Consider the following 21,652-nt stretch of genomic DNA (forward strand, 5'->3'; position numbering starts at 1 on the left):
TCTCGACAGTAATAAATAGTCTTAATAGAGCAAAAAAAAAATGTTTGAGGGCTGCAGCGGGAAAAGGGCCCCTTGAGACAAAGCCTCCTCCAAAGATGTCCACGACAATCAGTTCTGCGCTGCCCTCGTCTAACCTATTCCGGCGATCTTGACCAGAACATTATTTAATCTTTAGCGGGCCTAACAACACTGCGACTTCCGTTACGGTCGCCATTTGAGAACTTTACTGCTGCAACGGACATTTGTCCGTGGAGCTATGTGCCCTGCCCACTGCAGATCCACAATCATTCGGGCTATGTCGATGCCTGGTCGGCTTACGCATATCCTCATTTCTGATTCGATCTCGTAGGGTTACTCCGAGCCTATGGATAGTGGTCCATTGCACTCTGAGCGACCATGTAGCACTGCAGTGGATGTCAAGGCAAAATAATAGTTTAAGGTGTTATGGTTACTATATCTTGTGATAATGATATATGAAATACTTACCCAGCGAATACAATAAAAAAGTCAAGACGATTCCATGAATCAGCTAGATAAGTTCCATGGCCGTATACTCCCATTGCGACCATTTTGATTGTCATTTCCAATGTGAAAAACGCAAAAATAATGTCGTCGAACACCTAAAAAAACAATCTATAAATATAAGCTGTATTGATAAATTTTTTACAGTTTAGATTATTAATGCGTCTAGATAGAGTGTGACAGTAGTAGAAAATATTGCGGCCAACTGTTAGCCTCTATTTCCAGCAAGAACGTGCACTAAAACAAAGTGACTGACGTATCGTGTGTATAGTAGCTGCCATTTGCACTAAAGTAATAAACCTGGCCTGTTATTTTGCCCTCTGCGCGAAGCTCTATCAAGACGTATTAAGAATCTAAGATTTACAGTTTGATAGTGGATAAGGCGTGTGAGATTAGGGTCAGGTTAGGAATTAAGTTCCTTACGTCTTTTTTTCTAGCGTCTAGCTGACCTCGTACGAGTTTGTCATAGGTAGGTTTTCTGAAGATGTCCCTTCACAGAGCATCCAAGAAACTAAACACTATGGTTGGGTCGCATCATACTAGCTGTTATAGTTAAGGTTTAAGTCAATTTTAACATTAACAGTAACGCTGACTTTAACCACATATCCAAATGTTTTGCTTGGTTAACATGTTTGTTATTGCTAAAGTTTGTTGGTGCAACCCAGCCTAAGTATTTCAATTGTAAGTCGACATATGAGACTGACTCTTCTTCTCTAATGTTAAATATCGAAGGACACAGGTAACCTATGAAGGCACAATAATCATGTTCTACACTTAAATATTACTACTATGATATCAATTCGAAACTATTTTTTCACCATACCTCCGCGGAAACTTTGCTTTAGCTATTGCTGTATTTATTGATGCAATGACGGATGAGTCAACAATTTCAGAGAGACGAAAAGTGCCAATTTATTCGTGGAAAACATTGTAGAAAACTGTCCATTACGGGTGTGGTAAAACATCGTAAACGCAACAGGGGAGGAAAACTCGCCTTCGGTTCGGGAGACGTTTTGGTATTCGCTCCCTAGTTGCGTAAATTCGTAAGTTTGCCCCACATTTGTAAATTCCGCGATCAACTATTCTGTTTTTCCTTTTTTGAGCAAGAAAATAGTTGATTGAAGAAGTTTTTTAGACAAGTCTCTAAAATGTTATTTCCAATAGGAAATCCAATAGGAAATAACATTTGCGCATCGTTGCTCACTCGAGTCCATGACAGCACCAACACTCTTCTGAGTATCTTTGCAAATCGGTGTCCCTCGTACAAAAGTGGTTACGGCTATTAATAGTTTTTAAGTAACAAAGATATGGACACAATATAGTAATGGAACAGTACATTAACTTCATACTAGAGCGCTCGAATCGACGCACGCACACATACACACGAGTTACACGGCCTCTAAGCAATCTTGGGAAGACAAAACTAGTGAGTACAACGTCGGTCGTTGTCGGAGTTAAATTAGCTGCGCCGAGCCGTCCGTGTCGTACTCTTTTTGTATGTACTTACCAACCCACTAGGGAGCACTAGCTGAGTTATGTTATATTACTGTATTGTGTTTTGGATCTGATCAGCAATATTTTTTTCAATTATATTACCTGTAATATCTTGCATCTGTTCGTGATACACTGGTCGTCGACACATGGCTGGTACATACCAAGTGTTATGCAGTTCAACAGGATCACGAGCATTGAAATTCTTTCAAACCATGTGCATAGTGGTTAAGGAAATGGATACGTATGTTGAAGGAATATACAACAAGTAAGTTTGTAGAAGATACTCATAGTGAACAAAAAACTTTTACATAAAATACAAATATCGAAAATATTTAGGGTTGCAACGAGGATTTTATGTCGGCATTTATTTGGAAAAGTTTTTAATTCTACAAAGTCACATGAGAAAGATATGTTTGAAGCGTTAAAAGCAAAAGCAAGCAAATTATCGTAAACTATAATCTCAAATGTTAAGATAAAATAAATAAATTAATAATAATTAAATATAATAAAAGGCATATATTTCTGGAATAATGAGACCCATAGTTACAAAAAATTTAGACACTGTAAAGGAGTGCCAAGTTAAAAGTAAAATTAAATTAATTAAAACTATTTATTGCACATATTTGTGCTGTCATTTTCTGTTCTTGTCCATATGAACAGATATCTAAATATAATATGACCTCACTTAATCTACATAGCGTTAAATACGATTCACATAATATGTCTGACTTCAATAACGCAGGATCTAACAAAGATAATCAAAAATAAAATGTAATAAAAGAGTGTATGTCAAGCCTAATACGATCAGCCTAAATACTAGGATTTATATTTTTATTAAGAAGTTGCAATATCATATAACACAATCACCTGGAAGAGATCGCTGAAAAGCGATAAGTTCCCCTAATTGTGCTATCATAACTTTTATATAAAAATTTTATAAGTTTTATTTTTTAGTCCAATAAAGTGTTTTCATTCATTCATTTAATCAATATCATAATTCATTCATTAGAAGTATTTAAATTTGTTTGTTGTGGTATCTTCATCAGTTTTTTATTACAAAATGATATTTTCTGAATGAACATTTTGTGAAAAAAAATCTAAAATTATTGGCAAAGGACCAGCCCAATTATACATTTATATAATGCAGTTAAATTTGCAAAAACTTTGAGAAAGTATGTATTAATAATCATAGATAGAGTGAAAAAATTTGTAACATCAAATAACAGCTGTTAACAAAATCAGATTTCCACGTAAATGAGATTTGCGCAAAGCGAGCTCCCCTTGATAAATACAAAGTCTGAATCCTTTTCATGCTGGAATCCCATATTTGTCAATTATTGCAACAATAAATTGAATATAAATTTGAGCTCCATTCAAATCTATAGCTTTATTCATAATATTGCCGTTAAATGTAATGATAAGTTTGTACTTCCGTTCATTTTACGTAAAGTCCACAAATTTACTAATTACACGCAGAAGTGCTTTATTTTCTCCTCTTAATTACGTGATTAATAACATGAAATGATATTTAAAGCTGATAAATTAAATCACACTCAATTTTCATACCGAATATACGCACGGTGTGTTTGGTTTAAATACGAAATTCAAAAGAATTGTTAAACAAACGTTTGTTACTCATAGCATCAGGTAACTCATATGTTAACTCACCTGTTTGTCAATAAAAAATATGCAGGAGGCTAAGCCAAACACAGCAACAGAACCGAGAGTAATTAACAAATAACTGCAAAAATGCAATTCCAATTTCTTAAAAATAGAGTGAAATAGAGACCTATTCGAATTCCATTTTTACCACAGCAGGCTTATGTACCAGTACGGAAACTACCTGCAAACGTTCGAAATGACACACTCACACAAACATGCACATCGACGAGGCTCCTAAGCGGTTTTCGCGGTCAAGACGAGACGAGTGTCAAGTTGTTATTTATTTCCGCGATCTTTTTAAAAATGCCAGCCTATTTCGTGGTATATGTATACGGCTGTTTGATCAAAACTCCGGTTTTCGTTTTTGAAACTATAAAGTAGTATAGTATGAATGATTTATTGTTATATTATCATTATAAATAGTAGGTATTCGAATTATAGCTCCGTGAGATTGATTATAATAAATTTGTGTATATATTTTAAACAAAGATGGCGGCTGCAATATTTACTACCAATTTTTCTTTGTGAGTGTGGTTTGGTTTTGGAGGATTTTTTTTATTCATTTTGGACAAAAAATTGTTACTACATGTGTTTTGTCATGAAATTTATTATACGGGTGTTGAAACCAATACCAGCGAGTGCAGTCAAAATGAAAATTTAAGATGGCGGCTGCAAAAAATTATCAATTTTTTCGTCACGGGTGTCGTTTTCATGGTTTCTGAGGGTGCTGAAACTGATAGTGCAGTCAAAATGTAAATCCAAGTTGGAGCTACATAAAATTTGAAATTAACAACTTTTTTATCATTGCTGTTGTTTTCATGATTCTCGAGGGTGTTGAAGCCGATAATGCTGGACTTTTGAAATAAAATTGTGTGTTCACCGACTCTCGACAATCTCGAAAACGATACCCATATTGATTTAATTGAAAATATCACATCCGCCATCTTGGATATTGGAATGGGTGTCATATTTGTACATAATTGATACTCCCGAAAATGTCGAAAACGATATCCATTTTGATTTTATTATAAAAGTCACATCCGCCATCTTGGATCTCAAAATAGATGTCATATTCGTTTTTGACACTACCAAGAACCTCGAAAATGATACTTCAATACAAAGAGAATTTCAAAAATGAGTGTCAATAATAGTTTTAACCACAGACTTAGAAGAAACTGGCGTATAGACAAATAAAGCGTGCTAGAGAGAAGAATATCTCTAACAGCGTATAGCTAGATAAAAAAGGAACGTGAATCTATTGTTACTGTAACCGATTTTGATTAAAAAGTCAAAAACAGTCAGCTGAGCTTGGAATTAGGTCGAGTTGGTGTTTCTGAAATTACTGGGCTAAAGGAAAGTGAATCTATAGTTACTGTAACCGATTTTGATTGAAAAGTCACAAACAGTCAGCCACGTTCAGAATTTGGTGGAATCTGTGTTTCTGAAATTACTGGGCTAAAGGAAAGTGAATATTTTGTTACTGTTACCGATTTTTATTGATAAGTCGTAAATAGTGAGCCATGTTTAGAATTAGGTAGAACTGGTGTTTCTGAAATTACCGGGCTAGTGAGACTTAACATCTTATGTCTTGTTTTGGGTTCAATCAAAAATGGGCTTGCCATAACACTAACCCTCAGGTCAACATCCTTCTCGATTCAACGCATTTTCATAAAAAAGACAATATTTTTGATTTATTGCACTGTAAACTAAATCAATGAAAAGATGGCCTTAGTAACAACAGCGAACTCATAATTAAAGTACAAAATGAAGATGCAGTATACTCGAGACTGAAAGTAATAAAGAAATATGAGAGTATTCGTTTTAATTTCGTCCTATTTGCCGAGACCAAACCGACCGTGCCCTTCGTCATCTGACACCAACTTCGGACGGCTCCGAGCGCTCGTAAAATTGTCGTTAAACTTTGCGATCGGACTGTTTACCTTTGTACTCTAGACTTTCTTCCAGAAACTGAACTTAAATGCGTTGCAAACCGCTTTTGAACGGCTTGTGTTTTAATAATTATTACCGCGTCATCTTTTTGATATTTTTATTGATTGTCGATAAAAATTTGGTAATTTTAATTTGGCAATGCTTTAGGCTCTGTTTAACAAAGTAATCTGTTTTAATGTGTAGGTACTGTGTCGTCAATGTTTTTTTAATGTAAGACGAAACAAGCATGAAATTCAGCTGATGGTAATTTATATGCCTGCCCATTACAATGCAGTGCCGCTCAGGATCCTTGAAAATACCCAAAAACTCTGAGCGACACTAAAATTGCGCTAGTCACCTTGAGACATAAGATATCAAGTCTCATTTACCTAGTAATTTCACTAGCCACGGCGCCCTTCAGACCGAAACAATAATGTTTACACATTACTGCCTCACGTCAGAAATAGGTGTCATTGTGGTACCTATAATCTACCCGGCATCTTTTGCAAAAGAGCGTTCCATTCCCACATCTACTTGATGACTATAATGATTTTAAGAAAATTTGTAAAAAAATGTATAAGTAAATACCACATAATATAATATCACTTAACTCACAAAAATTACGAATACTGATATGCAATATACGCGATAGTTAAGTTACCAAACAATATTTAACAGAAATAAATATATTTTGCGATGAATATTTAACAACATGCAAAATTAAAAGGAATAATGATTATATTGTTGGTAATATTATTAATCTGTTAATAACGTAGTCCAGTGAATGAATATAAATTTAAAATATGCTCAACTTTTAAGCTTATCTATTGCGTACCATAGAATATATACGAATGATAATTAAATCAAATGATAATGAGGTAGCACGTAAAAGTTCAACAGTAAAGTTATTCGTAGAACCCTTCAATTTTCATTTCAGATATGTAGATATATACATTTGACCCAATTTTATAACCTATAATAACTTTCTGGAATGTTCCAATGCTAAAAGTTGAAACTTCATGTCGTATGCTCATTAGCAAGTCTACCGAAATTTTTCCATTCGTTCGCAAGGAAGTTTACGCCTGTAACGAGTTTTGATTCGAAGAGTTTATGCATAAGATTTGTTTTAGAAATGAAAACATTTTGTTTTAAATTAATATGTACTCGTTTGATAATTACTACCCGATTACAATCTAAGGACCTGACGCCGTTGACGTCATATCGTCGTTTTGTTACGGTGTGCAATACAAGCATCACTAAATGAATTGCTGTTCGTTAGTCTTAAAACTCAAGAAGGGCTGGAGCAATTTGGCTAATTTTGGACTTGAATTATTTGTGGAAGTCCAGAGAAGGTTTATAAGGCGAATAAATAGGCAAATGCTCGGAATGAAATAAAAAAGAAGTAATTTTATTTTTCCTTTGATGTGTCCCCCGACGTTCTCAAATCCAGATCTGCAATAGGGTTAATAATATAATAATAATAATGTTTGGTAGGTCTGAGAATTGGTCGTCATCTATTTTTTATGAAGCAAAAATTTTAATTATTGTTTTTCTTCTTATTACTTTATATGGCAATACTACGTTTGCTGCTCATTTAGTTATTTATAAATAAACGACGATTAATTATATCTGTATTATTGATTGATACAAAGTTGTAAATTATTATTAAAATGATGAAAAATAAATGATGCATCTAAGTTAAATACAAAGAGTTGTTACTTTTCTGACAAAACTATTATAGCGGTTCCGTACAACATGACCTACAGAACTATTAACAACAAAAGTCGAAACGTAACAACGAAAACTTCAAAAACAAAGATAGACACAGATAGCACGAAAATATCACAACATGTACCTTACGGTAATGAAACTGCAAGCTGTACTGACGCAATAGAACGAGCGCGAGGGGGTAGAAGGGAACGGGAGGGGGCATTCATTTCCGCCGAAGTCCAGAGATAATGTCGCCGTGTGGTATATATTTACTAATAGATCCATCCTTAAAATTGGGGTTTCATGTGTTAGTTGACAATATTTAAACACTGTGAAATGCAAACTGTAGCTATAATAGAATATTTTTATTCGAAAGGATAGATTCAAATTCAAATATTTTTATTCAAAATAGGATGTGACATCACTTATTGAAAGTCAAAAAACTACCACCCATTCCAAAATGAATGCCTCAGACCTGAGAAGAATGGGCGCAACAAACTCAGCGGGCTTTCTTTTCATCGATTAAATATGTTTACAAAGTAATATTGTACCATTAAACTTATGATGATGAGTCGCTAGTAGGTAACTTTACTTGTACATTATGAAAGAGGAAGTAATTATAATAACTCTTAAAATGAATAGTCATAATCGAAATAATGTATTGAAGGCTGTTGTTATAATGAAAGAAAAAACCATTAACAGCAACAAAAGTACTAAAACGCTCCTAATAACTTTAAATTACAACAACAATGCTTATGTTTTTTCCATGAGCCCATATTAGCCACTAAGCGATCATTACGTGGGCGCTGGGATTCATTTTACAGGTCATTAGAGTGAAAGGGTGAATAAAATTGTGCCAACAACCTTTCTAAAAACAATTTTCACGTAAACACACACGAATGGCACCAAGAGGAAACATAAGGGCGCTTGCCAACGTTTTTATGTTAGCGTTTACATTCATTCTTATCTTGAACTACAACGGTAATGAACGCCTTATATTTTTTTGTGTAATTTAACCAAAAACTGTGATACTTATAACGTGTATTGTGTATGTGAAAACTATGTTTATATATATTATTATATTATGAAATTAAGGGACGATACGAGCAGGACGTTCAGCTGGTGGTAATTGATACGCCCTGCCCATTACAAAGCAGTGACGCTCAGGATTCTTGAAAAACCCACAAATTCTGAGCGGCACTACAATTGCGCTCGTCACCTTAAGATATAAGATGTTAAGACTCATTTGCCCAGTAATTTCACTAGCTGCGGCGCCCTTCAGACCGAAACACAGTAATGTTTACATATTACTGCTTCACGCAAAGGAGCCTCCCACTCGTAAACTGTTATCTGAAGTGGAATTGTCGTATTTTGTAGGTGTTTAATGAGATGTTACGCCCGGGTATGGAACGCTAGTTTGAATAGTCTGCTAGACTAGCCGACTAAATATTCTTACAATATACTAGCGAGTTATACTAGAGAGAATATCTGTAACGGAGATACAGCCAAACAGTAAAGCGAATGTATTGTTATTTAATTAAGGCACGCTTGGAATTGACTACTTAGTGTTTTAAAAGGAATAAAAGGCATTTATTTTCACAAAATTTATTCCTTTAGAATTCTTTTTGATGTCATTTCCAATATACTAGACACTACTACAGCTTCGGAGACAAATGGCACTCTGAGAGTAAAGAAGTGGTGCAAGAAAGCTAGCTAACCAGTAGCAAACACAAACATTGACAAATTAAAACTAGTTACGCATTACTCGTGGGCTGTAAGGTCTAATCTATTTTGCCGTATCTCCGTAAGAGACGATCTTCTCTCTCGTCCAATATGTTTGTTGATACGGTAATCCCTACTTATATTATAAATGTGTATGTAAATTTGTTTGTTACGCCAAAGCCACTGAACTTAGACGAGAGCTTTGGAAAGGACACAGGCTACTTTTATCGCGAATAAAAGACTTGGTGAGGTTATGTATGAAAGTTCGTCATTATTGAAAATAGCACCATAAGTCTTTTAAATACTTGTTTTTGTTCTTTTGTTTCTGTTGTACTTGTTCTACCTCAGCAGTTTGCAGTGTATTTATTAGAGTATATTAAAAAAATAAAAAATACTACCCAAAGTATCTATTGCACGCGCACGAAGTCGCAGGTAAAAGCTAGTGTATAAGGGTTTGATTTTAACTAAATACGAGTTCCTGACAAAAAAGGTCTTGACAGACAGACAAACGGCCGATGAAGTCCTCGTATAAGAAATCCTAGGGTCCTTTAGATATCATCATCATCACATAGAAGACGTCCACTGCTGTACAAAGGCCTCCACTAAAGATCTCCACGACGATCGAACCTGCGCTGTCCTCATCCAACGTATTCCGGCGATCTTGACCAGATCATCAGTCCATCTTGTGGGGGGCCTACCAACACTGCATCTTCGGGTACGTGGTCACCATTCGAGGACTTTACTTTAGAAATACGAAACCTCAAATATAAATAAATACCCTTTAATAACTAAAGCTTAATAACTTCTTTCTTAACAATAGCTGTAATTATAGTTACCGTTCGTTATTAAAATATATTACGTAAATGCAGTGGAAAATTTTCCTGCATTTAAATACCAACGCAAGTAACTCTTGACAAATGTTGGCTGTTAAAAATGTAAAGATGTTTTAATGGAGCCGGTTATACTTAAGTTTTCATGGCCATCATATTTAGGTTAATTTTGTGTTTTTTACGGAGAAGTAATGAAAATATATATTTTAGAATGGAAGAGAGGATAAACGAGGTTACCTGATATTAAGTGATCACAGCAACCCACATTCTTTTTTTTTATTGTAACTGTAGATGCACAAATAAGCTTATAATTAATATCTCGTCAAACTGGAAAGGCAGTTAGATGGCAACACTTTCTGGCAATACCAGAGGAATCACAAGAGCGTTGCCGGCACTTTAGAATAGTGTACGTTTTTTTGTACATTCTTAAAAATCCGAGCAAGGCTCGGTCGTCCAGATATTAATAAAACACGTAGATGAATAGACACGTAGAAACATAGATATAAGAGAGGAAACCAAAATAACTGAGGTCAATTATGCTGTAAGACAACTTTAACGACCCTGGACGGGGCATACCCTTCAGGGTACAGACAAATGGAAAAATCCTGTCGCAGAACTTCTATCACCACATTCTTGCTCTCTCTCTCTCATTCGTCCAGCCAGGGCGGACTTCTTCAACTCTTTTCTATCTTTAGCTATCTGAGACCATGTACATCGTGTCCTGTATTGACCTCCCCCTTTTCATTTTAGACTTCTAGGATACTAGTCTGTTTTTTTTTTATGGAAAAAGGACAAACGAGCGTACGGTCATCTAGTGCTAAGTGATCACCGCCGCCAACATTCTCTTGCAACATCAGAGGAATCACAGGAGCCTTGCCGACCTCTAAGAAAAGTACTCATGGAGTTTCGTCCTACCCATTTATGGGAAATGGTGAGGACGACACCGTCCATCGACACCGCAAAACCATGGAATCTGCAAAATCAAGATATGAGCTGGCAGCCTTTAAGGTGGGAGTATGCTCTACGCATGAAGGTCCCTTATTAACGGTTTGGGAAAATTGTAGCCGGCAATTGATTCTAAAGTTAAGGGTGCGAGACAAGAAGTGCAAAACGCGTGGTTTTGGCTTGTGGTATCACCCCCTGAGCACTCACGTGATATATGCGGTAGATGATGCAGAGGGAACAAACAGCTCTACGCAACGCCAAAGAATCAAGTCGATCAGATGTGACTTGATCGTCGGTGATCTGAGCTCCTCTTCTTTGTTTGCGGTACGCTTATATTATGAATGCTCAACTCAGTTGTTTATGAATTAAAATAAACACTGATCGAAAGTTAAACATATCAAATACAAGAAAATTGTATTAAATATAAAACTGTTAAATCTTCCTTGTTTCACAAAGCCCCAAATTTAAGTATTGCAATTTGAAAATCTTGGAACATTACCAACAACGAATTTGTATGAGTCACAATAGCTCTGAAATAAGTTGGTCCAAATAGGTAGCTATTTGTTACCGGAGTTTCGCTGGCATGGCCATTTCATTCAAATCGCTATGAGCAAATCATGTTTGGATCTGTTTTATAAGCAGAAAATAGCGGAATTGTGTGTTTTATAGACATTTAGTGATGTTATTCATATTTTTTTCTGGTACGTATTACAATACTTTGAATCGCAATAGTATATTGTAATATATCAAGGTTACTAAATTAAAAATAAGTTAGAAATAAACATTTTGACTGTTGCATCTCGATACATTTTTGATATCGTTCTATATGTTCATAACCATATTGATGAATTTGCTAGAAACTGCCACGACCATAATATTAACTAGAGGAACAAACATTAAACTTCCTAAGCCTACTTACTACTCAGTTAAGTCGAGTTAGTAAGTATATTACTGGACGGTACATATGCTTTTACAATATGATCCCAGAATGTACAAAAATGTGTTACCAAATTCAAAAGAATTGTTATAAAACGTTTGTGTGGTAAAGGTTATTATAACATGAAAGATTTTTTTAATGATACCAGACTGGGAATACTACATAATGTAATATTTTAACTAAGACCGTTAAAAAAAGCCCGCTGTGTTTCTTGCGCCCGTTCTTCTCAGGTCTATTCCGATTGGGTGGTAGATTCTGACGTTCAATAAGTAATTTTAAATCCTATATCGAATAAAGTTATTACACAGCTGAAAATCTAAGTGATCCGACAGCCTGGAGGACTAGATTATGATTATTTTATAGCAATAGCAATGACAGTACGATATTGTGTATTTGATTTAAAAGAGCGCAAAAAAAAAATGCTGGGTGAAGTATTTGCACCACTTCTTCTCTCTCAGCCAAATGTTTCCGAAGCGGTAGTAGTGTCTAGTATGTTAGAAATGAAATCATAAAGAACTCTAAACGAATCAATTTTGAGAAAATAAATGCCTTTTACTGTCCCAGTTAAATAATTCTGTATATTAGATTAATGGAACGGAACTATTCGTGTGCAAATCCGACTCGCACTTCGCCATTTTTTATCAGTTTTTGAAGCAAGAAATAACATTTAGTAAGTCACACATCTATTGAAAATTTAATGTTTCCGGCGACGGCGCGGCGAGAGGATGTCTCGAATTTTATTTGAATATATGAAAACATGATGTAACATGCCTCAGAATGCGTAAAAGCATTCGTGTGATTTCTTTGCAGTGAATATTTATGTATTCTTGTGAATATTGATTTATATTTAGTGACATGCCCGCGCCTTGCTTCACTTATGCCATATCTGGACGATCGAGCCTTGCTCGGATTTTTGAGGATGTAAAAAACTTAACCAAAAAAATAAACTAATAGGACATCTGGATTCGAACCGGGGTCTTCTGCATTCCGGATCACCCAATGCCCCATCTGCTATTATAGCCTTGTATATAGTGGCAACATTTGTATTCTAATGTTAATGTAGATGTTTACTCATTAAAATACGGATATAAGAATATTTTTTTCAATTGAAACCTAGCTAAATCGATTTTTCACTCCCAAAACTACCTGTATACTAAATTTCAAGGAAATCGTTGGGGCCGTTTCCGAGAGTCAGATTACATCTTAATATATCTAACTCTGAAAATAATTTATATAGCATAACAACGTTTGCCGTGTCAGCTAGTCTTAATATATATAAATTACGTGACACGTTGTTTGTCCACGATGGACTCCTAAACTAAAGAACGAATTTTAATGGGGATTACTTCATGGAGTGCAGTTTAGTCTACCTTGAGAAATAGGATACTACTTTATGTTTCGATTTGGGACCCATAATTATTTTTATTTCCAATATTTGGTCTGTATGGACATATTTTCTCTGAGAGAATTTAGTGACGCACGGTTTGACAGTTCTGCTGTGAAACAATTTCATTGTAACAACAAGGAGCATTTGTTACGAAATAATTCTTGATGTTTTGAAATATTATTGGCAATTTCCTATAAAACTGTATTTTTTAGTATATACAGAACAACGTCTGCCAAGTCAGCTATATATATATATATATACAAGAATTGATCGTTTAAAGTTATAAGCTAAAATACGTTACAGACTAATAAAATTGAACAAAACCCTGATGGCTTGGGCACGGGGAAGGGCGCTGGTATGCGACGCAAATTGCGTCGACTCTCTGGCTCCTTCTCATGTCTAAGTTACGTCAGTTGGTGCTGGGGCTGCTGCTTCAACTGCCAAAGACAGCAAATGCAAATATGACGGTCTCAGTGAGTTTTACATTTTTGTGCCGTTTGGTGTCGAGACACTTGGCCCCAGCTCAGAGGCGCGGAGAATGTACAAAGTACTGACTACTTAGTTCAATAATGTGGTCAACGGATCCGCCTAGCTATCCAACGCGGAAATGCTGCCAGTATTCTTGGTACACTTTCACGTAGTGATTGTTTTTTTTTATTGTTATAATTCATTCCCACCATCTGAATGTGTGGCGTTCCTCCACAGTGCGGTATTCAAGGAACTTTCTTGCACGTACAACATTCGGTTTGAATCTGGACCTTTAATTTGGAATCTATAGAATGCGTGTGTTTGTTATGTCAGCCTGATCAGAAGACTTTCCACTTCATCATAATCAAGACAAATTAGCCTAGCCAATAATTTAAGGCTTTTCTGCATAGGTGTAATGTCATAGGATATATATTTAGGTCACGATTTATTTTATTATATAAGTACACTGATTGACAGCTAAGCTGTCGTTCAGCAAAAGTAGTGCGAACAGTAATGGTGGGAGCTACTTTATCATTTCTTCTACTAATCATTTTCGCGTGATCTAGCGATAGTGACTTGTGGACGGTTGAAATGATGTTTAGTACATAAAGTTTCCTAATCGCCAAAGATTACAAATCAAATAGAGTGAATCAGTGGGAAAATTTTCTCACCCTGGTTATGAATCAGAATGCCGAGATATTTGATACAATTAACCTTTTCTATGGAGGGACAATTACAAGTCAAATCGTGAGGGTTGGAGCATGAATGGATTCTGATATAGAAGTATTGAACGGGCTGGTATCTGTCATGTGGAGAGAAACATATATAGTTTGTTTTTGATATATTGAGAGACAATAAATTTTGGTTTAGCCAATTTGAGACTCTTTCAAGGCCCATCTCAGACTTTCTCTGTACGGCTTCCCAAGAGATACCAGAGAAAACAATGGCTGTGTCATCAGCATAAGTGAATATACTCGCACCGTTGATATGGAGGTTACATAGGTCGTTAATATAGATTAAAAAAAGTGTCGGGCCGAGGACACTGCCCTGCGGTACGCCAAATTTCACATTTTCCATTGTGCTGTGATATAGGTCAACCTTTACTTCCTGTATTCGGTCATTTAGGTAGCTGTTTAGGAGAGAGAGGGCTTTGTCATGAATTACCAGACCCTCCAATCTGCGCACAAGAATGGGAATAGAAACTGTGTCAAAGGCCATTTTTAAATCTAGGAAAACTGCGAGACATTTATTGCCCTTGTCCACTTCTCTAACTATAGTTTTTGTTAGGCCTAAAATTGCGTCTTGTGTTTCCACCTTTCCTTTCCTAAAGCCATATTGACAATAAGAAATAATATTATATTTGTTTAAGTAGTTAAGAAGTTTATTGCTTATTAATTTTTATTATTTTTGAAATAGCCGAGAATACAGAGATAGGTCTATAATTGTAAACATCAGTTTTAGTTCCACTCTTGTACACAGGAGTTACAATGCAACGCTTTAGAGAGGAAGGAAAAATACCTGATTTAAAGCAGAGATTAGCCAATCTTGTTATAAGTGGGATCAAGTAATTTTAAGAGAGCTTAACAAATTTCTTTGAAATTCAGTCCCAGCCAGTAGCGCTTCTAGAGTCAAGACTCATAAGTATGCTGTTAACCTCTTCAGTATCAACATATCAACAACAACAAAGCTATGAGCTTCCTTGTGCAGTGTTTCCACGACGATACGACATGGGTACCCTTAAAAAGCGTACACTTTTCTTAATGTAGGTGGCGGTGATCACTTAACATCAGGAGACTCTTACGCTTTTTTGTCCTCTCTACCATAAATATTGTTATAAGCAATGTATTGTATTGAATAAATATACTACAAGAGGGATACAAGTGACGCAATTAATAATATAGATGGAAAACATCCCGGCAACAGCATATAGATCTATTTAATATGTTAGCCATTATCACCAAAATAGTGAAGCGTGAATACAATAAAAATTGATAATTTATTTGTTATGCACATTAGGTAGTGACAAATTGATCCTTATAATATCAAAATAAATACTTTTTTTGCTTCTGGTATTTAAAGTAGATAAACTTTGTCTTTCATAATACATCATTTGGAAAAATATTTTAACAGATGCGACGATGACGATCCGTGTGCGCGACACTATGGTGTGGTCCGGCGGCGAGCGAAATACTGAATAGATTTCATTAACATTCAGCAATTTCAACTAGAGGTCCGAACTACATAAAAAGCTACATACTGTCACGTTTGTTGTTTGTTTTATAACCGTGTATAGCCGTGTGGTTAGCGATCCTATCTACTAAGCTAGAGGTCCCGGGTTCGAATCCCGGTAGGTGCAAGCATTTATATGATGAATGTTTGTTTCCGAGTCATGGATGTTTAAATGCTATTATGTATGTTTATATAAATTTATGCATATTTAAGTAAGTATATTGTAATAAATATATCATTGTCTTGTAACGTGTAAAAGTGTGTCAATATTATTATAACGTCCACGCGGACGACGTCGCGGGCTACAGCTAGTATGTAATATATCTGAGAGAACAATTTGTTCTCTTTCATATTGTACAGATGCTAAGTTTTGGATTGAATCCAACTCATTAATCAGTACATGCTCTAATTTAGTGAAAAAAAAATCTTATTACCCACATAATCGATTATTCTGTGACAAGTACAAATGTGAGAATTACATTGAAACAAATTGTATAAGATTGATTGTAAATGGATTTAGTTCTATTTTCACAGCCGTTATTGTATTCTTTTTTTATATTATCTACCAGTGAAGCTTCGGCTTCTATTACAGGTGGCCAGCGACTTTCATAGCTAGTATAGGTCTCCTCACTTTCGTTAGAATAATTACTTTTTATATAAGGCTGGGCAAACAGGTATGAGGCGTAAGTGATGAGAACCGTCCACGGATGACATGATGTAGATTTTTGCATTTTGAACAATTTTTCAATTTGGCTGCTGGGATCAACCCGAACAGTTCCTCTGTCCTTTATCTAAAGATTAACGATCAAAGCAACTTTTTAATGCACTAATTCACATAGTCAGTCATCCCGACACATGCACACGTCTTTATAAAAGAGGAATTAATATTAATCGCACTGCTTTTGGCTCAACATAATAACAAAAAGAAATTCAAACGCAAACAATGAATTCATCTTTTAAATGTAAAGAGTAAACGAGAGTCAGTTACAGTCACATTTCGACGAGAAAATTAATTATTTTATTTATTTAACTACTAATTTATAATCTAAGTCCAGTATGTTATGCATGGAAATGATAGTGGGTAGATGTAAGGATCATCATTTTGTACGAAAAAGAGTCCGTCAAAATACATTTAATTGCAACGCCACCAAAATCAAGCCAATTGAAAATGACTTGATCGTCAATGATTCTAGCCGCTCTTCGTTGTATGCGGCCAAATGGAAGAAGCTGGTACTGGGGACAACCTGCCCAGAGGTAAGAATAGTACTCCATGTGAGGCAAAATTTGCGGCTTGCTTGCGTACTGTCTTACTCTACTGAGTACACTAAGCTTTTTAGAAGCCAATTTGGCCTTCTCTCCCAAGTGACCACGAAACTAATTGTATTATATTTGCCTGTATACAATAACAGCATAACTGTCATAATAATGTTATTCCAGTTTCCTTCACGACACAAAAGTACTATACACTAAATTATTTCATTTATTCCAATACGCGGTCGCTTTTAAAGCGCTTTGAAAAGCCAGCTTGCTTATTCAAGTGCTTTATGTTACACAGACAATATAGAGAACTCTTGGATTTCTTATTATATAACTCAAGCCTTTTAGAACAATTTCCATGTTATACTTATACGATGGTAGAATTAAAAGTAAAATTGAATTGTATTTCAGTAAAAGCCAAGCTAAAAGGCAAACGGTTATATAACTGGTAGCTATTAGCTCTCAAAACTTTATGAGACGTAAAATAAACTTGAAGCACTTAAGTGGAGAACTTCTCGTACAAATATAATTCTAGCAGTACAAGTATGAATAGTTTGAGGAATGAGGCAGTATTCACATGAAAATTCACCTTTAACTTAAAAAGACAAAGTGAACCGTGCGCTTGCATTTTGATTAATAAACTGCGTTTTGTGAGTTCATTTTAATTTGAACTTTATAGTGAAACTTTACCAACTCATTTTTTTGTTGGGTTCTTAGAGTTATGCGTACGTTCTGTTATTGTTATCTTGATGTGTATTATTTTCAACCTACTTCTTAAAAGAGGACAATATTATCAAGTTATGGGATTTGACTTTTGATAACTCTGCTTTTATGGATCGATTTCTTAGCTTTGAAGCTTATAGTCAGTAAAGGAGATAGCAATTACTCAAATCTGCAGTCTCTGAAGCTGTGTAAAAGTCAAACTTTTATGCCGCAACAAAAGTATATTTGACACGCTCAAGGTAATCAAAATTTATGGGGTACTCTCCATTGACCCAGAACTATGAAATTTGTCAAGTAATACCGCCTTATACAATACAAATAAAAGGAAAAATCTGTAAACTATAGATATCATGTAATTAAATCGTTAAAATCCGGGTCTTTATGCAAAAACCGGCAGTCCATATTTTGAATTGAGCTAACCGTGTAATGTGGGGTATCGTATGAAAAAGCTTTATTGACAGAAACATAAATAGATTTTTATTTACTTTGACCAGTGGGTGGCTCCTTTGGGTTTTCCAGTGGTTTTTATTCAATTAGTGTTTATTTTAAAAACAAAAAAACAAATTTCATTAATTTAAACTCAGGCACTTGACACGTATCTGAAATGTTTGCAAATACGATTGTAAATATATATCTTACTGACACGCATTATTTTCAGTATTGCTTTTGTTTAAATATATGTATATCATTCCTTCATACTACAGTATTTTTTTTTATAAACTTAGATAAAAATGTTGATGAACACCGAAAACAAAATTTATTCAAGAATTTTTTTTATGTAATTTTATGATAATAAGGGATGAGACGAGCAGGACGTTCAGCTGATGAGAATTGAATCGCTCTGCCCATTACAATGTAGTACCGCTCAGGATTCTTCAAAACCACAAAAATTCTGAGTAGCAATACAATTGCGCTCTTCACCTTGAGACATAAGCTGTTAAGTCTTATTTGCCCAGTAATTTCACTACCTACGGCACCCTTCAGACCGAAACACAGTAATGATTAGACATTACTGCATCATGGCAGAAATAGGCGCCGTTTGGTAGCCACAAACTTGAGACATAGGATGTTAAGTGTCATTTGCCCAGAAATGTATCAACTATGTGACATAATTATAAAAGGAAAGCGGAAGAAACTGGGAAACGATAAATTACAGTAAATAGTTTAAGGTTAACAGCGTCATAGATCGTTACCGTTGGCAGATTCCCAAAACGCGATGTCTTCTAGTGAGACGTCAGTAAACAGTAATGAATGGATTTTACAGTAAACCATTAAATCGGCCTTAACCCTGTTGTTTGAACGAGATCTTTGTTTATTAATTTTCTTACACCAACACGATTGCAATTCATAATTGACACGTTACGCTTACTGACAAGAGAGTGAGGAGATTTCGAGCTATTGTTTCTCACTACTACACAACTATAATTTTATAAATTGGTACATTCACAATACAGTAATGCAACAGTACTTTAACTTCGCACGCACACATACACACGACTTACAGGGCCCCTAAGCAAGCTTGGGAAGACAAGACTATTGTGGGAACCAATTCTGTTCTGCCGAGAATGGTCGCTGTCCGAGTAAAATTGTCTTCGCCGTGCCTTCTTCTTTTTGTATGTACCAAAAGCTGAGTGACACTACTGTTCTATTTTGTATATTGTGGTACAGTTATGGGTAGCCCTAGCTCACTGTGTTCAATATCTAATATATAAAATTCTCGTGTCATGGTGTTAAACTTTGAACTCCTCCGAAACGGTTTGACCGATTCTCATGAAATTTTGAGTACATATTAGGTAGTTCTGAGAATCGGTCTGAGATTTTTCATCCCCCAAAATGTTAAGGGTGGTCCACACGATTTTTTTTTCTATTATTTTTTTAAATTTGTTTGATTATGAGTCTTCATTAAAAATACATAAAACTTCAATTCTCACCCATCTACGATCAACAGTTACTTTTGTATCGCGATTTTAATATCAGCAATACAACGTTTGCTGGGTCAGCTAGTAATCTATAATAATAGCCAGTATTATCTAAAGCTCACTACATAAATAAAATTTGAAAAGAAGTTTATATTAACGATGCGGGACTCGAACCCAAGACCTCCGGCGTTCCTTGCCAGTGCTCTAACCAACTGAGCTAACCGATCGAGTGACGTATCGTTATAAAATCTTGTATGCTTTGTTCAACTCTCAGGTTGTGGCTTCATCTACAGTATCTACTTTACAGTTGATAACCTACTCAAACCCAATATTTGCATATTAGAAAATTGACTTCAGATGTCGCTCTTGTAAATTAAATAATTTGTTATGATTATAATGTGATAACCTTCACTTTAAGGATTAATACACAAATAAAATTGGAAAACAAAATTTTATGAACTATTAGCTCACTGCTAAGATTGATTCCTTTCATAAATCGTATTGTGTTTTCGACAGAGAGCTGACATTTTAACAATGATCGAAGAATTTTCCATGTAGATGCTGCGTTTATTCATTGATAACTTTAACACAAAAAATACAACAAGGTCTTAAGTGCACTATTACGGAAACTCACTCTCGAATTCCTGAGATCCAGGATCCAGAGGTGTTTATTTAGTCTACATTGCACCGTTAGGGTCCTGGATACATTGCATAATTTTTCCCTTCTTAACTAAATGCTTAATCCGTAGCTACTACGTAATTGGGAACTAACTAGGAGCCGATATCATTCGTAGACAACAAAAATGTTTGAAGCGTTTAAACAATTAACAATCATATATCGTGAACCTTATAATATCAAGAAAAAATACGCATGAGAAAGCTCATGGTCAGAGGGCAATGGAGAGGGCTATGCTTGGAGTGTAACTGCAAGATTGAATCAGAAATAAGAAATCCGTAGGAGAACCAAAGTCACTGACATAGTCCTAATGATTGCGAAACTCAAGTGGCAGTAAACATAGTTCGTAGGACAGATGACCGTTGGGGCAGTAAAGTCCTCGAATGGCAACCACGTACCGGAAGATGTAGTGTTGGTTGGACGCCCCCCCCCCACAGAAGATGGACCGTCAATCTTGATTGATGTGAAGATCTTGGTTTTGAAATGTCCCAATTAATATTTTTTTACTAGAACATTTAGCCATAGAGCATAGTATGGCTGAGTTTAGCTAATATATAAATGGACTAGTGACGACCCGCTAGTCTCTCGTGTATCTCCTGTCCTTGTATGCATGCCTGGTTAAGCATATGCAATAGTTGTTATGAAACAACTGATTCTTGATTTGGAAACAAAACAAAATGGTCATTGTTGGCACGTTGTTGGCAAACCTCATCTTCAATGTAACTCTATGCGAAGTGTTTGTACCTTAATAGCTTTTGATCTCGACCACCAAAAAATCCAAACTTAACAATCTTTCCAATGATATATTATGTGGGTCTGTACATATTGTAGTTGCTGAGTAATAATCATTTACAACGCCATCTTTGTGCTTTATATTTAAAGATATCAAAACAATGAATATATCTAATAATATATCTAAATATGATATAATATTTCAAATTCAAATATTTTTATTCAAAATGGGATTCAAAATCCTTTATTGAACGTCATCAACTACCAACCATTCAAAAAAGACTGCCTCATACCTGAGAAGAATTAGCGCAAGAAACTCAGCGGACTTTTTTTTATATAAAATATAGGTTACAATGTGATATCTAACAATAAAAAAATATAATTAAACAGCGGGTGTTCGCTTCATTCCCAGTCTGTAGTGTCATTAAGAAAATCGTTTATGCTATAGTAACCTTTCCCAAACAAATGTTTTTTAACAATTCTTTTAAATTTCGTTACACATTTGTTTTA

General features: G+C 35.2%; 1 protein-coding gene across 1 annotated transcript in view; it reads right to left on the reverse strand.

Moving 5' to 3' along the window:
- LOC126978626 (voltage-dependent T-type calcium channel subunit alpha-1H-like) overlaps positions 1-21,652 on the reverse strand; it is a 182,362-nt gene that overhangs the window by 20,985 nt on the left and 139,725 nt on the right. Inside the window, exons 4-5 of the mRNA XM_050827604.1 lie at positions 2,119-2,228; positions 487-620 (exon numbers count right to left, since the gene is read on the reverse strand). Of these exons, the coding sequence (XP_050683561.1) occupies positions 487-620; positions 2,119-2,228 (244 nt within the window). The remainder of the gene's footprint in view (positions 1-486; positions 621-2,118; positions 2,229-21,652) is intronic.

Source organism: Leptidea sinapis, chromosome Z (assembly GCF_905404315.1).
Source record: "Leptidea sinapis chromosome Z, ilLepSina1.1, whole genome shotgun sequence".
In the NCBI taxonomy this organism is placed as follows: Eukaryota; Metazoa; Arthropoda; class Insecta; order Lepidoptera; family Pieridae; genus Leptidea; species Leptidea sinapis.